The sequence below is a fragment of the Sorex araneus genome, chromosome 10 (assembly GCF_027595985.1).
Source record: "Sorex araneus isolate mSorAra2 chromosome 10, mSorAra2.pri, whole genome shotgun sequence".
NCBI lineage: Eukaryota > Metazoa > Chordata > Mammalia > Eulipotyphla > Soricidae > Sorex > Sorex araneus.
The window spans coordinates 38,307,462-38,322,438 of NC_073311.1; the positions used below are offsets into that span (position 1 = coordinate 38,307,462).

At 38.9% G+C, this 14,977-nt stretch overlaps 1 protein-coding gene across 1 annotated transcript in view; it reads left to right on the forward strand.

Annotated features, from left to right (window-relative positions):
- The window catches only part of CFAP54 (cilia and flagella associated protein 54), a 330,907-nt gene that overhangs the window by 95,513 nt on the left and 220,417 nt on the right, over nt 1-14,977 (forward strand). The window contains exon 26 of the mRNA XM_055118311.1: nt 2,322-2,444. Coding sequence (XP_054974286.1) covers nt 2,322-2,444 — 123 coding nt within the window. The remainder of the gene's footprint in view (nt 1-2,321; nt 2,445-14,977) is intronic.

The following is a 14,977-nucleotide window of genomic DNA, read 5'->3' on the forward strand; positions in this document are numbered from 1 at the left end:
TCCTCCTGAATTCCCCACATCCAATATTTCATCTGTGAAGTATTTTGTTTCCAAAACCTAAGTTCTTTAGGCTGAGAGAGACTTAACAGGGTAGAGCTCATTCTCTGCAGGGCCTTATTTCTGGCATCACCTGGCCTCCTGAGGACCACTGGGAGAGTCCCTGAGCCTTGCCAGATGTGGGCCCAAAACAACAATAACAAAGAAAAAAACAAGACCAAAAAATGGAAAATATAGACTCAGAGTTAGCAGTCTTTCATATCACCTATAAATGTATTGGAGTAGTAGTCCCAAGTGTGGAGTCTGCATCTTTGAAAAGCTACATGGCACTGTGTTTTCCTTTTGTAGAAGAGCTACTATATTTAAGACCTACTTTGGAGAAGGTGCTTCAGCGCACATCAGACAATGCATTATTAGAGTCAGCCCCCTACCTCGTCACAGGGTTTATTTCTACCTTTGGAGGGCATGCATCTCGCTAATATATCAATATTTGCCATTTCATGCTCATTAGATTCTATTAAGTAGGCATTATTAATATAGAGGATCATTTTTCTTTCCCATTTTCTTGTGTGTGTGTGGGGAGAGGGGTTGGCAGGGGTTGTAGTGGTGGTTTGCAGCCCTATCCAGTGTGCAAAGTCTCTGCTCAGGAGTGACCCCTAGTGGTGCTGGGCAACCACATGTAGCGTTGGGGATTGAGCTGGCATCAGCTTCAAGGCCTGCATTTTGCTTGCTTTACTCTCTCTGGAGCGATAGCACAGCTGGTAGGGCGTTTGCCTTGCACGAGGCCGACTGGGATTAGATTCCTCTATCCCTCTCAGAGAGCCTGGCAAGCTACCAAGAGTATCCTACCCGCTTGGCAGAGCCTGGCAAGCTACCTGTGGCATATTCGATATGCCAAAAACAGTAACTACAAGTGTCACAATGGACATTACTCCAGCAAATCGATGAACAAGGGGATGACAGTGCTACCATGCTACTCTCTCTAACCTGAGAATCATTTTTATTTTAGAGAAATGTTTAAGAGTTCAGATCCTTTATAAAACATGGCATTATCAGGTGAGACATAACATTCCAGGACTCTTAAGGTGTAGTCATCCCAGTATTTATGTGGTCTTCTGGATGTTCCTTCTGACAGGACAGAAAAGAGAATATTGGAACACCAGTGCTTCTCAATCAGTGCATTTTTGGAATGATGCCACATTGGGAATCACCGTATCACTGTCATCCCGTTGTTCATCGATTTTGCTCGAGCAGGCACCAGTAACGTCTCCATTTTGAGACTTGTTGTTACTGTTTTTGGCATATCAAATACACCAGCGATAGCTTGCCTGGCTCTGCCTTGCGGGCGACATACTTGAGGTAGCTTGCTGGGCTCTCTGAGAGGGGCAGAGGAATCAAACCCGGGTTGGTCACATGTAAGACGAATGTCCTACCACGGTGCTATTGCTCCAGCCCACATTGGAAATACCTGTTGGAATTGGTGCTTAGTTGTCTGAGTGCCAGATGGTTCACATCTAGAATTGGTGGATTTTTCTAGAATTCCATGGATGCAGAATGCCTTTAGATTTAGCTCAGGGAATGGTTTATAACTCTGAGGAAAAGTCTTAGGGAATGAGTTTCTAATTAAATTGTCTTATTTGGAAGAGGAAAATATATTGGAACAGCTGGGAGATTTGTGAAGTAAGCCTTACTTTGCATGAGAATGCAATAAATGACAAAATAGTCATTTCAATTCAGTGGCATGAGAGTAGATATTTTTAGTAAATAACAGTGGAACACCTGGATATTCTTTTGAGAAAAACTAGAACTTGAGTTCCATTGGTATATAAAAAAGTCCACATTTTAACAAATATTTAAATGTAAAATGATGAAAAAATTTAAAACTCCTGCGCATACCTCAGGAGATTACATATATAATTCAAGTTTAGAAAAGCCATTTCTAACCAAGAACAGAACTCTTAAAAAATATTTGTGCATACGTTATTTGACTATATTTATGGTAGACATGCTCTGTGGTCCTTGATGTGATCTTCTGGTTATTTTTACAAAAAATATGCTCTTGTCAAAATGTGTCTTGCTTTATGGGTATTCGTGTACTTATTTTTTTAATCTCCGTGAATTTTTAAATTATTTTAGATGAGGAATGAATCTGAAATTTGAACATATCCTCTTAAGTTTACTATATATTGTACATGATACATAATTTATCATAATTATTAGCATTAAAATTTGGTGGCTTAAATCTTGCATGACGAGTAGAATCCCTTTTTAATGAGTAATGATAACATTTTTTTCAACAAAAACTCTCTGCTTCTATTTTTTAGATCTTGATAAAGTGTTTGGTGGTTTTACAAGCACTTCCAAATGTCCTCCAGTCAAAGAAAAATGTTGCAAGTTTTGAAAGCATACAGCATATGGTAGCTTGTTCTATCTACTACTTAATAAAGGTATTTATTTCATTCTTTGTCTAGTATCATAAAAAGAGCAGTGATGATTTACAGTTAAACTGTTTTTTAATTCCACTAATCAGAACACTTACTGTTTTTTGTCTTTGGTTTTATTTTGTTTTTAGGCCCCCCTTAATGGTGCTGGAGGGCTACTCCAAGTCCAGTGCTTAGGGTTTTGCCCTGGACCATGCAGTGAAGGGACTGAAACCTTGGGCTCTGGCATGCAGACTACATGTTCAGCCCACTGAATTCTCTCTCTCAGTGGGCACTGTAGTAGGAATACTTCTAAAAATCAAACCTTAAAAGCATGCTGCTAATGAATTAATTTGCTTATCCTGTTCTTCCCTTTTGTTGTTATAATCACGGGAAGTTGCATACTCTTGGCTCTGATGCTCCCCAGTTGTGGTGTTTGCCCACATCTGATTGAGTGGCACGGGACTCTCAGACTTTCTTGGGACATCAGAGGTCACAATGGCAGTACTTCTGAGATTTTTGCACTTGGCATGTGAGGATTGTGCCAGAGATTGAACATAGACTCATGTTTGTGAGGCAGATGCTTTCCTACTGAGTTATCCCCAGCCCCCAACACAAAGCATCTTAATTTGCATTGTTTGTTTTCCTTTGTTTTGTTGAATTCCTGTGAATCTGCTTAAAGAAGGGCCATATGAGTCTGTCATTTTTATGTGGTCCTAAAACGGCCTTCCTGATTTAGCCAAGGATTTGGAAGACTGTGGGTGGGCTTATTTGAACCATGACTTTATTGGACTTGTTTGCTTTCCTGGAGATCAGGCAGCAGAGAAGTCTCTCTCTATCCCTTAGAAAAGAGATCATGATTGATGGAATGTTTATTACCTGACCTCAGGGGCTGAACATGATATTCCTTTCATTGTTCAGAGGTTCACCTCTGTTGGACAGACCTTTATGACCTGGTCTCTGTCAGTGCTGAGGGAACATAAAATCATTAGCAGGAAGAGAGAAATAATTGGGCACATTAGGGGACTCAGGAACACAAGGGGCAAGAGCAGGCCAAACACCACAATAATTAAATTATCTAGTCTACAATTTTAGAAAAGCCTGAGATGACTGAAAAAAAAGAGAGAAAGAAAACATTTGAGTTACAGCAATTAATGTCCAAAATAAAAGTCTTATATAGATGAACATATTTTATTAAATTTTTTTAATTTTGCTTTTTGGCTCATACCCAGCAATGCACAGGGGTCACTTCTGGCTCTGCACTCAGGAATTACCCCTGACGGTTCTCAGGGGACCATATGGGATGCTGGGAATAAACCCGGGTCAGCCGTGTGCAAGGCAAATGCCCTACCCGCTGTGCTATCACTCCAGCCCTTTATTAAATTATTAAAATAAAATTTTCTTTGTAATCATGCCTGACTGTTTGGGGATTCCTTCTGGCTCTGTGATCTGACATCATGCCTGGTGGTGCTCAGGGGACATTATGTGGGATTTGGGACCAAATCAGGCCTGCTGTGTGCAAGAAAAGTGCTGTAACTCCCGTACTGTCTCTCAGCCCCCAATTTAATTTTTAATTAACAAACTTAAATGTAAAGACTGTTTTCATGTTATTTCTTGAAGCAAATTTGGAATCTCAAGAAATACCTGACAACACAGAATTACCTAGAGATTATTTCAAGAGGCAAATCTGGAAGTCATCATCTGGATTAAGAAGAGTTAGGGTTGGGGCTAGAGCAATAGCACAGCGGGTAGGGTGTTTGCCTTTCACACGGTCGACCCGGGTTCAATTCCCAGCATCCCATATGGTCCCCTGAGCACTGCCAGGGGTAATTCCTGAGTGCAGAGCCAGGAGTAACCCCTGTGCATCGCCAGGTGGGACCCAAAAAGCAAAAAAAAAAAAAAAAAAAAAAGAAAAGAAGAAGAAGAGTTAGGGTAGAAAGGGAATAATTGGAGAAAAACTAAACCCCTTAAGTCTGAGGCAGGATTTATGCATGAACATATATACTAGTACATGTTGGTGAAATACCTGAAGTGCAAGGATAAGGATTAACATTAAAATTTTGAAACCAAGAACAGTGTGGTTGCAATGGAAAGAGAATCAATTTGCTTGAAACTTTAAAAAAAAATTATTGAATCACTGTGAGATAGTTACAAGCTTTCATATTTGGGTTACAGTCCCACAATGATCAAACATCCATCCCCCCACCAGTGCACATTCCCCACCACCAATATCCCCGCTATACTCCCCCTTTCCCACCCTCTTCCTGCCTTGAAACTTTTTATCAGCAACATTAAAAATTAAAATACTGGAGCAACATTTGTAGAATCCTAAGGGGAAAAGATTGAGTTACAAGAATTAATAGCCAGGAAAGATATCATTTTTCAGGCAAAATAAACATTTTCAGAAATACAGGCATTTAAAAAGTATTCTGTCCATGTACTTATCTTAGGAAAACACTTGAGGAAATATTCTATCAAGTGACAATTGATTCAGAAACAGAAATCCCCAGATAGAGAAAGACAAAGAGGAGAGGAATAATGGGAGCAATGAATCTTGCAATATATGTATTATTAAAATTAAATACATTATTATGATGTGACTAGGACTTTGCAATATAAATGCTAAGTAGGTAGTCTTGAAATATAAGAGTTATCCTTCAAGGAAAAACTTATTAGTAACTTAGAACTTTAACTTCACCCTGTTTAGGGAGATGAACAGATAAAGATTCTTAGTAATTTAGAATGGTGTATCTAGGTTGTATGTCTTGGTGTGTCTGGGTTACATCCTTAAATAATGTAGTATAAATATACATATGTTGTGTGAATTATTTTCTTTTAATAGAATTTATAAATCCACATATACATAAATCTCTATAATTAGAAATGACTCACAATAATATTTATCCCTGAGCAAAACTTTGTTTACTTTGTTTTTTGGGTATAGCAATACTCAGGACATACTCCTGGCTCCGAGTTCAGAGATCACTCCTGGCAGGGCTTGGGGGATATATGAGGTGCCAGTGATGGAACCTGTGTGTGTAAAAAACATCTGCCAGGGGGTGGCCAGAGGAGAACCCTGGAGGCTCTCCCCATCAGCTGTGCCCGGGTTCATGGGATGGTCCTGGGCCACTTACCCAGCCAGAGCGGCCGGGGCCATGGGACAGACGGAGGAGGAAACGAGGACCAAGCTGGTTGATTGATCAGTTGCCGTTTATTCCATTCTTATCCCCATTCACCCCTGTCTCTCTCTCTGCTTCTCTCCCAGCTCTCGATCTGGACCCCCAACCACTCTTACAGCCTAGATAAATCCCCCAAACTTGAGGGAGTTAGGGCTTAGACGTAGGTGTGGTCACAATCAATAGGGTTAAAGTTCTTTCCCTCAGGGGATGCTGCTTCTAGGACAGATTCTTTTTCAGCAGGACGACACATCCAAGGGCAGAATCCCATGGGTGTGTTTCTCCTCTCCTTGTCCAACAAACATATGAACATTCATAATATTAATCATTTTGTATGAACACAGTAAAAGATAGGCTGGAACGATAGCACAGTGGTAGGGGGTCACCTTTCATGTCGCTGACCCGTGTTCAATTCCTCCGCCCCTCTCGGAGAGCCCGGCAAGCCACTGAGAGTATTGTGCCCATACGGCAGAACATGGGCTACCCATGTCGTATTTGATATGCCAAAAACAGTAACAATAAGTCTCACAATGAGAGATGTTACTGGTACCCGCTTGAACAAATCGATGAGCAACGGAATGACAGTGACAGTGACAGTAAAAGATGCATTAAGCTTATAGAATTGCTCTCCTGGGGTCATCTCAATCTCAGACTACAGTGCTCAGGTCAGATTAATCTTTCCTATCCCTAGCAGGGTTATAGTCTCGTCGTTTCTTTTGGATCATGACAGCATTTGTCCATGATCAAGATCTTAACTTATAGTTAAGAATCATGGTGCTTTGATCTGGCCCATTTTGATGCCAGGGTAGCTCAGAGCTTGCCCTGGGTCCCTCCAGTCCCTCATTGGGACCCTGCTTTTGGGGTGCTAGGAACTGAGGACAACTGAGGCTTAAGTTGAGAAAGTAGATACTCGGGAATAAATAATATTCGAAGCCAATTAAATCCCAAGTTACAGAAGCATAATAATAATTGTCTTCTTGTGTCTATACAAAAAGGACATTGTTTTAAAGTAAACTGTTCAAAAGACATAAGGAGAGAAGAAAGGCAATATTAACTTACAATATATGTTCAGTGTCCTAGAAAGATCTGACCTTACAAATTAACATAGTCTGATTTGGGGGAAAAGCTGATTAACTGGTTGGGGAAGAGAAGTGGTTACAGATGAACAAAGGAATGAGAGTGACTCAGGAGCACCTTGATGGGCGTACCCTGGATAAACCTAAGCTCCTTGTGGTTATGTTGTCCTACACATGTGGGCCCTGTGCAAGACAATTACTTTACCTGGGCAGTATTTCTTTGACCCCATGAGCAAGGCTTTAAAGCACAGCAGGGCTTCTCAGTTGATGAAGGAAAAATGAACTGAGTAAGAATAATGGGGAAGAACCAGGAATAGAAAAAATACCAGAAGAAACAATGTCTCAGCAAAAGTTTGAAGAAGTAAGAAGAGATTGTACTAAAGTGGGAAAAATCACTATCATCGGATCCAAGATAAAATGCTTTATGGACAAAAATGTCAGGTTTAAATGCATATTATATTTCAAGAAATATATGTTAAAAAGACTGAAAAGTAATAATCGAAACATAAATAGAAGACAAAGGTATTAGGGAAAAGAAAGTAAAAATAAGTATCAAAGGAACTCATAAACTACTGGTAGAACTGTTTGGTTCAGTCTATGTGGAGAAGTTTTGGAGACATTGCAAAAAATTTTTAAAAAAAACTTTTATTTGATCCAGAGATTCTGCTCCTGGGCATCTACTTGAAAAACACTTAAACATTAATTTGAAAGGAAATATGCACAGCCATGTTTACTGCAGCATTATATACAATTAACAAGATTTGGATAACAATAGCCAATAATGGAGGCATGGATAAAGAAATTAGTCTATATACACAATAGAATGCTACTCAGCTACAATAAAAAGGAAATATTGTAATTTGCTGCAGCTGTGATGGAATTAGAGAATGTTGTCATAAACTGAGTCAAGAAGAATGAACTAAGTCAAGAAACAAACTTGATGATTTTGCTTATCTGTGGAGTCTAGAGAAACAAAGGAATAGACGAATGAACACAAAGCATTGACTTGTGATTAGAAAACTGAGGTTAAGTTTACCATGTTGTTGGGACTGAGGGTTGGTGTAGAAGGAAGAAAAAGGCAGACTAGAAATGGTACATGGACACTGATAGAGGGGTTTGGGCATTTTTGTGGTAGTGAAATGGCAGTAACCTCTTATATCAAAGCCTAAACATTAGCATTTTAATTGTAACCATTAAAGTCCAGGGATTTCGACTCGTGATAGGATCCAGATGTAATTTTTCATCCTGTGTGGCCCCTAAGTGTCAGCAAGAGTGTACCCCCCAAGATGAGTTGAGATGAGATGAGATGTGCTTTGATTTTCCACTGTAGCACTGTAGCACTGTTCATCGATTTACTCAAGTGGGCAGCAGTAATGTCTCCATTGTGAGACTGTTTGTTACTGTTTTTGGCATATCGAATATGCCACATGTAGCTTGCCAGGTTCTGCCGTGCAGGAGGGATACTCTCGGTAGCTTGCTGCGCTCTTTGAGAGGGACAGAGGAATCGAACCTGAGTTGGCCACGTGCAAGGCAAATGCCCTACCTGCTATGCTATCGCTCCAGTCCAATACCCCTCCAAGATAAAAATATAAATGCAAAATAAAATACAGTTTGTATTACTCTTTTTTTTTCATTGATTGCTCCCTGAGACAATTAATGTTAATAACGTACTGTTAACATTAATTGTATAATTTTTATATTTGCCCATAAGTTTTTTACAATACTTTGTCATAAAACACTTTAAATTATCATTTGGTACAATTATCTTTATGTTTTTCTATGCACTTTTTGAATGTTTTGTGACTTTAAGATAATACAATATCTTTGAATCAATTTGGTTTTATTTTTGTTTATGTCATTTATATGGTTCTGATTTGGTTGCTAATCAAATGAATAGTCAGTTATACTAGTGGCTTTTATTAGATAAACTTACTAAATAATTCTTTTCTCAATGAATCCAAGTGCCACCTTTTCACATGTTAAGATCTTTTGTGGGGCCTGGGCTACTCCTGAACTCGCTATTCTCTCATCAAACTATTTCCATATTACTCTGTTAATACATTCTTTTGGTACTGAAGTAGCCTCATAGTAAATTTTTATATCTACTGAGAACTTTTAAATTATTCTAATCAGTTTCAGGGAAACTACATTGGGATTCTGACTAGAATTACATTAAATTTATGACAGTAAGTTCCTATTCAGAAACTTGGTGTGCCCTACTATATATTCATATCTTATTTCATGTGCCTCATTAAGATTTCACAGTTTTTTTCTGTAGTTACTTTAACATTTGTTAAGTTTAAAATATTGTGTGTTATAAGTGTTATATATTTTCCTCTCTCCAGTTTTAACTGTCAGAATATTAATACTACATATTTATGTTTATATCTTACAATCACTTTCTAATTTCTCTTTCTTTTTAGAAGAATCTCCTAAGAGTACTGCCTAGGAGGTCTGAAATACCACCATCAATTTTTTAAAAAGATTTTTTAATTAAATAACTGTGAGATCACTGTATCACTGTCATCCTATTGCTCATCGATTTGCTCGAGCGGGCACCAGTAACGTCTACCTTTGTGAGACTTGTTATAGTTTTTGGCATATCATATATGCCATGGGTAGTTTGCCAGGCTCTTTGAGATACACCCTTACAAATCTGTTCATGATTAGGTTCCAGTCATACAGTGTTTCAATACCCATCCCTCCACCAATGTACATTTCCCAGCACCAGTGTCCCCAGTTTCTCTTCCGTCAACCCCCCACCCACACATACAGCCTCAGCTTGCCTCTATGGCAGGGACTTTTCTTTTTTTTATAGGAGAACAATATATTTTATTGGGCAATAATCCTGCAATTTCTTTTTTTCTTTTTTAAATTTTTAAATCTCACAATGATCAAACACCCATCCCTCCACCAGTACACATTCCCCACCACCAATATCCCCGGTATACCCCCCTTTCCCACCCTCCCCTTCCTCTAAGGCAGACAATATTCCCCATACTCTCTCTCTACTTTTGGGCATTATAGCTTGCAACACAGACACTGAGAGGCCATCATATTTGGTCCATTACCTACTTTCGGCACACATCTCCCATACCAACTGGTTCCTCTAGCCACCATTTTCTTAGTGATCCCTTCTCTATTCCATCTGCCTTCTCCCTTCTGCTCATGAAGCAGGCTTCCAGCTATGGGGCAATCCCCCTGGCCCTTGTATGTACCATCCTTGGGTGTCAGCCTCATGTGATGCTACCCTACACTCCACAAATGAGTGCAGCCCCTCTATGTCTGTCCCTGTCTTTCTGACTCATTTCATTTAGCATGATACTCTCCATGTTTATCCATTTATAAGCAAACTTCATGACTTCATCTCTCCTAACAGCTGCATAGTATTTCATTGTGTAGATGTACCAAAGTTTCTTTAACCAGTCATCTCTTTTAGGGCACTTGGGTTGTTTCCATATTTTGATTATTGTGAACAGTGCTGCAATGAACATATAGGTACAGATGTCATTTCTACTGTGCTTTTTTGTATCCTCGGGGTATATTCCCAGAAGTGGTATTGTGGGGTCATATGGAAGCTCAATTTCTAGTTTTTGAAGGACTGTCCATATTGTTTTCCAGAAAGGCTGGACCAGTTGGCATTCCCACCAACAGTGAAGGAGTGTCCCTTTTTTCCCACATCCACGCCAGCACTGGTTGCTTTTGTTCTTTTGAATGTGTGCCAGTCTCCGTGGTGTGAGATGATATCTCATTATTGTTTTGATTTGCATCTCCCTGATGACTAGCGATGTGGAGCATTTTTTCATGTGCCTTTGGGCCATTTGTATTTCTCTTTTGAGGAAACTTCTGTTCATTTCTTTTCCCCATTTTTTGATGGAATTGGAGGTTTTCTTCATGTACATTTCTACTAGTGTCTTGTATATCCTGGATATTAATCCTTTATCAGATGAGTGTTGGGTAAATATTCTTTCCCATTCTGTGGGCTCTTTCTGTATTTTGGTCACTGTTTCTTTTGAAGTGCAGAAGCTTCTTAATTTGATGTAGTCCCATTTGTTTATGTTTGCTTCCACTTGCATGGTCAGTGCTATTTCATCCTTAAAGATACGTTTAGCTTCAATGTCATGGAGAGTTCTGCATACATTTTTCTCTATGTACCTCATAGGTTCATGTCTGATATTGAGGTCTCTAATTCACTTTGATCTGACTTTTGTGCCTGGCATTAGACAGAGGTCAGAGTTCATTTTTTTGCAGGTAGCTATCTAGTTTTCCGAATACCACTTCTTGAAGAGGCTTTCCTTGTTACACTTCACATTTCTTGCTTTTTTGTCAAAGGTTAAGTGGCCATATGCTTGGGGTCTGTGACAGGATATGCAACTCTGTTCCATTGGTCTGCAAATCTATTTCTAGCCCCGTACCATGCTGTTTTAATTACTGCTATCTTGTAGTAGAGTTTGAAGTTGGGAAAGGTGATGCCACCCATCTTCTTTTTCCCAAGGATTGCTTTAGCTATTCGTGGGGAGTTATTGTTCCATATGAATTTCAGGAGTGTTTTGTTTATTTCTTTGAAAAATGTCATGGGTATCCTGATAGAGACCACATTAAATTTGTATAGTGCTTTGGGCAGTATTGCCATTTTGATAATGTTAATTCTCCCTATCCATGAGCAGGGGATGTGTCTCCAATTCCTACTGTCCTCTTATTTCTTGAAGTAGTGTTTTTTCTTGTATAGGTTCTTCACCTCTTTGGTTAAGCTGATTCCGAGGTACTTGATTTTCTGAGGTACTATTGTGAGTGGGATTTTTAAAAATATATCTTTTTTCTCTTTCATTATTTGTATATAAGAAAGCCATGGAGTTTTTGGTGTTGATTTTGTAGCCTACCACTTTACTATATTGACCTCTTATTTCTAGGAGCTTTTTTTGTAGAGTCTTTAGGTTTTTCTAAGTGTAGTATCATATCATCTGCAAATAGTGATAGCTTGATCTCTTCCTTTCCTATCAAGTATGCCCTTGATATCTTTTTCTTGTCTAATTGCTATGGCCAGGACTTCTAGTACTATATTGAATAGGAGTGGCAAAAGTGGGCAACCTTGTCTTGTGCCTGATCTTAGAGGGAAGGCTTTTAGTTTTTCCCCATTGAGAATGATACTTGCCGTGGGCTTGTGGTAGATGGCTTTGACTATATTGAGGAAAGTTCCTTTGATGCCCATTTTGCTGAGAGTTTTCATCATAAACAGGTGCTGGATCTTGTTAAATGCTTTCTCTGCATCTATTGATATGATCATATGGTTTTTATTATTATTTTTATTGATCTGATGAATTATGTTGATTGACTTGTGAATATTAAACCGTCCTTGCATCTCTGGGATGAATCCTACTTGGTCATGGTGTATGATATTTTTGACAAGTTGTTGGATTCTATTTGCTAATATTTTGTTGAGGATCGTTGCGTCTGTGTTCATTAGGGATGTTGATCTGTAATTCTCTTTCTTTGTGGTATCTCTGTCTGCTTTTAGTATCAGGGTGATATTTGCTTCATAGAAACTGTTTGAAAGTGTTTCTGATACTTCAATTTCCTGGAAAAGTTTAAAGAGAATTGGGTGTAAGTTCTCTTTAAAGATTTGGAATAATTCACTAATGAATCCATCTAGGCCAGGCATTTTGTGCTTGGGGAGACTTTTTATTACCGTTTCAATTTCCTTCATGGTGATAGGTCTGTTCAGGTATTCCAGGTCTTCTTGGTTCAGCCTTGGGAGGCTATAGGAATCTAGGAATTTATCCAATTCCTTGAGGTTTTCGTGTTTCATGGCATAAAGATTCTCAAAGTGATCTCTGAGGATCCTTTGAATTTCTGTAGTTACTGTTGTAATGTCCCCTTTTTAATTTCTTATTTGGTTTATTAGGGTTTTCTCTCTCCCCCCACTTTTTTTTGTGAGTCTTGCTAGAGGTTTATCGATCTTGTTTATTTTCTAAAAGAACCAGCTCTTGGTTTCATTAATCTTTTGAATTGTTTTTTTGGGTTCCCATCTCATTAATTTCTGCTCTGAGTTTAATTATTTCCTTCCTCCTGTTCAAATTTGGCTCCTTTTTTTGGTCATTCTCCAAGCTTTTAAGCTGTGAGATTAGGTTACTTATGTGGACTCGCTCCTCCTTGCTGAGGAATGCCTGTAGAGCTATAAACTTTCCTCTTAACACAGCTTTTGCTGTGTCCCATAAGTTTTGGCAACTCGTGTCCTCATTTTCGTTTGTTTCCAGGAATCTTTTGGTTTCCTCTCTAAGCCACTCGTTGTTCAATAGTGAGCTGTTTAATTTCCAGGTGTTTGATTTCCGGCTGCCCTGGGGTCTAGTTAGAATCGTGGCTCTGGGAAGGAGCCCTGACACAGGCCAGGTACTTGAATCACATTTTTTAATTTTTAAAATTTCATTGCCCTGTAGCAGTGTAGCACTGTCGTCCCATTGTTCATCAATTTGCTTGTGTTGGCACCAGTAATATCTCCATTGTGAGACTTGTTACTGTTTTTGGCATATTGAATACACCATGGGTAGCTTGCCAGACTCTACCTTGTGGGTGGGATACTCTTGGTAGCTTGCCGGGCTCTCTGAGAGGGACGGAGGAATCGAACTCGGGTCGGCCACATACAAGGCAACCTGCTGTGCTATCACTCTGACAGTGAAAATTGCATTACATTTAATTAATATTTTGGCCAACCCATCCGTGCTCTGTGCTTAGTCTTGGCTCTGTGCTCAGGGATCACTTCTAATGGGGCTTGGAGGACCATATGGGGTGCCAGGGATTGAACTGGATCAGCCACATGCAAGGCTCTTTAGAAAGAACCCCTAAAAATGCTGACTTACAGACATGGTCATTGACTGGGTGGGAGCAAATATTTAAACACTATGCATTATATTAAATGCATAGCCTATAATTACATATAGGCTAATATTAAAGATAAGTGAAATATTCACAAAGCTCAGGAACAACAGCAAAAATGAAAATGGGAGAGAAGAACAGGAAGAGGATATGTATATAGCCTTTAGGCATATGTAAGAGTGTTTAATCATTACTTATTGGGAAAATTCAAACAAAATGACAATGAAATGTAATTTCATCAGTGATAATGTCATATAAGAAATAAAGGAGACAATTAATTGTTGGAAGAAATGAAGTGAAAAAGCAATCTTTATTCACTGTTAGTGGAAGTGTTGTCTGATTCAGTCATTATGGAAAACCAGTATGAAGACTTCCCCAAAAAGTTCAGAATAGAGATTCCAGGAATATGATCTAGCAATTCCATCTCTTGTTCATCTCTCTACCTGAAAAACACATTAATGTTAACTTGAAAAGACATGTGCACCTATGATACAACACTAAGTACAACATCCATGATAAGAAAATAACCCAAATATCCAAAGATAGATGTGTGGATAAAAAAATGATGGCATTCTGAGAACAAACTACTGGATAAAAATAAGTAAAAACTATTGTTTATCTACACAGTGGAATACTATGTAGCTGTTAAAAAAGTGAAATAGTGAAATTTGCTTATAAATGGATGGACACGTAGAGTATTATTCGGAGTGAAACAAGTCAGAAGGAGAGGAACAGACACAGAATGATAGCACTCATTTGTGGGACATAAAAAAGTACATGGTACTCAAGGACAGTAGAAGCACTGGCCAGGAGGATTGGTCCATGGTTGGAAGCCTGTGTCAAGTGCTGGGGGAGAAGGCAGTTGTGATAGAGAAGGGGGACCATCATCACAAAGATAGTTGGAAATGATCACTCTGGATGAGAACTGTGTGCTAAAAGTAGGTAAAGGAACAAACATTAAAACCTTTCAGTATTCTTATTGTAAACCATAATGCCCCAAAGAGAAGAGACAGGGAGAGAGAGAAAGAAAAGTAACTGCCATAGAGGCAGACTGGGGATGGGGCTGGCGGGAGGGAAATGGGATATTGGTGGTGAGAATTGCATACTGGTGGATAGATGGGTGTTGGAATATTGTTTGATTGAAACCCGACAATGAACAGCTTTGTAACTATATCTCATGGTGATTCAATTAAAAAATAATAAAATAATAATTAAAAAGGAATTGTTTCATGTATGCACAATTGGATACTATGCAACTATAAGAAAAGATGAAATATTCATTTGCTGCATTGCCACTTAGATGGAATTGAAAGGCTCAGGTTAAGCAAAGTAAGTCAGAGAGAGAAAGACAAGTCCCAGTTGATCCCACTCATCTGTGGTATGCAGAGAAACAAAACAAGTTAATTGACATAAATTGGTATAAATTATTGAGTTATTT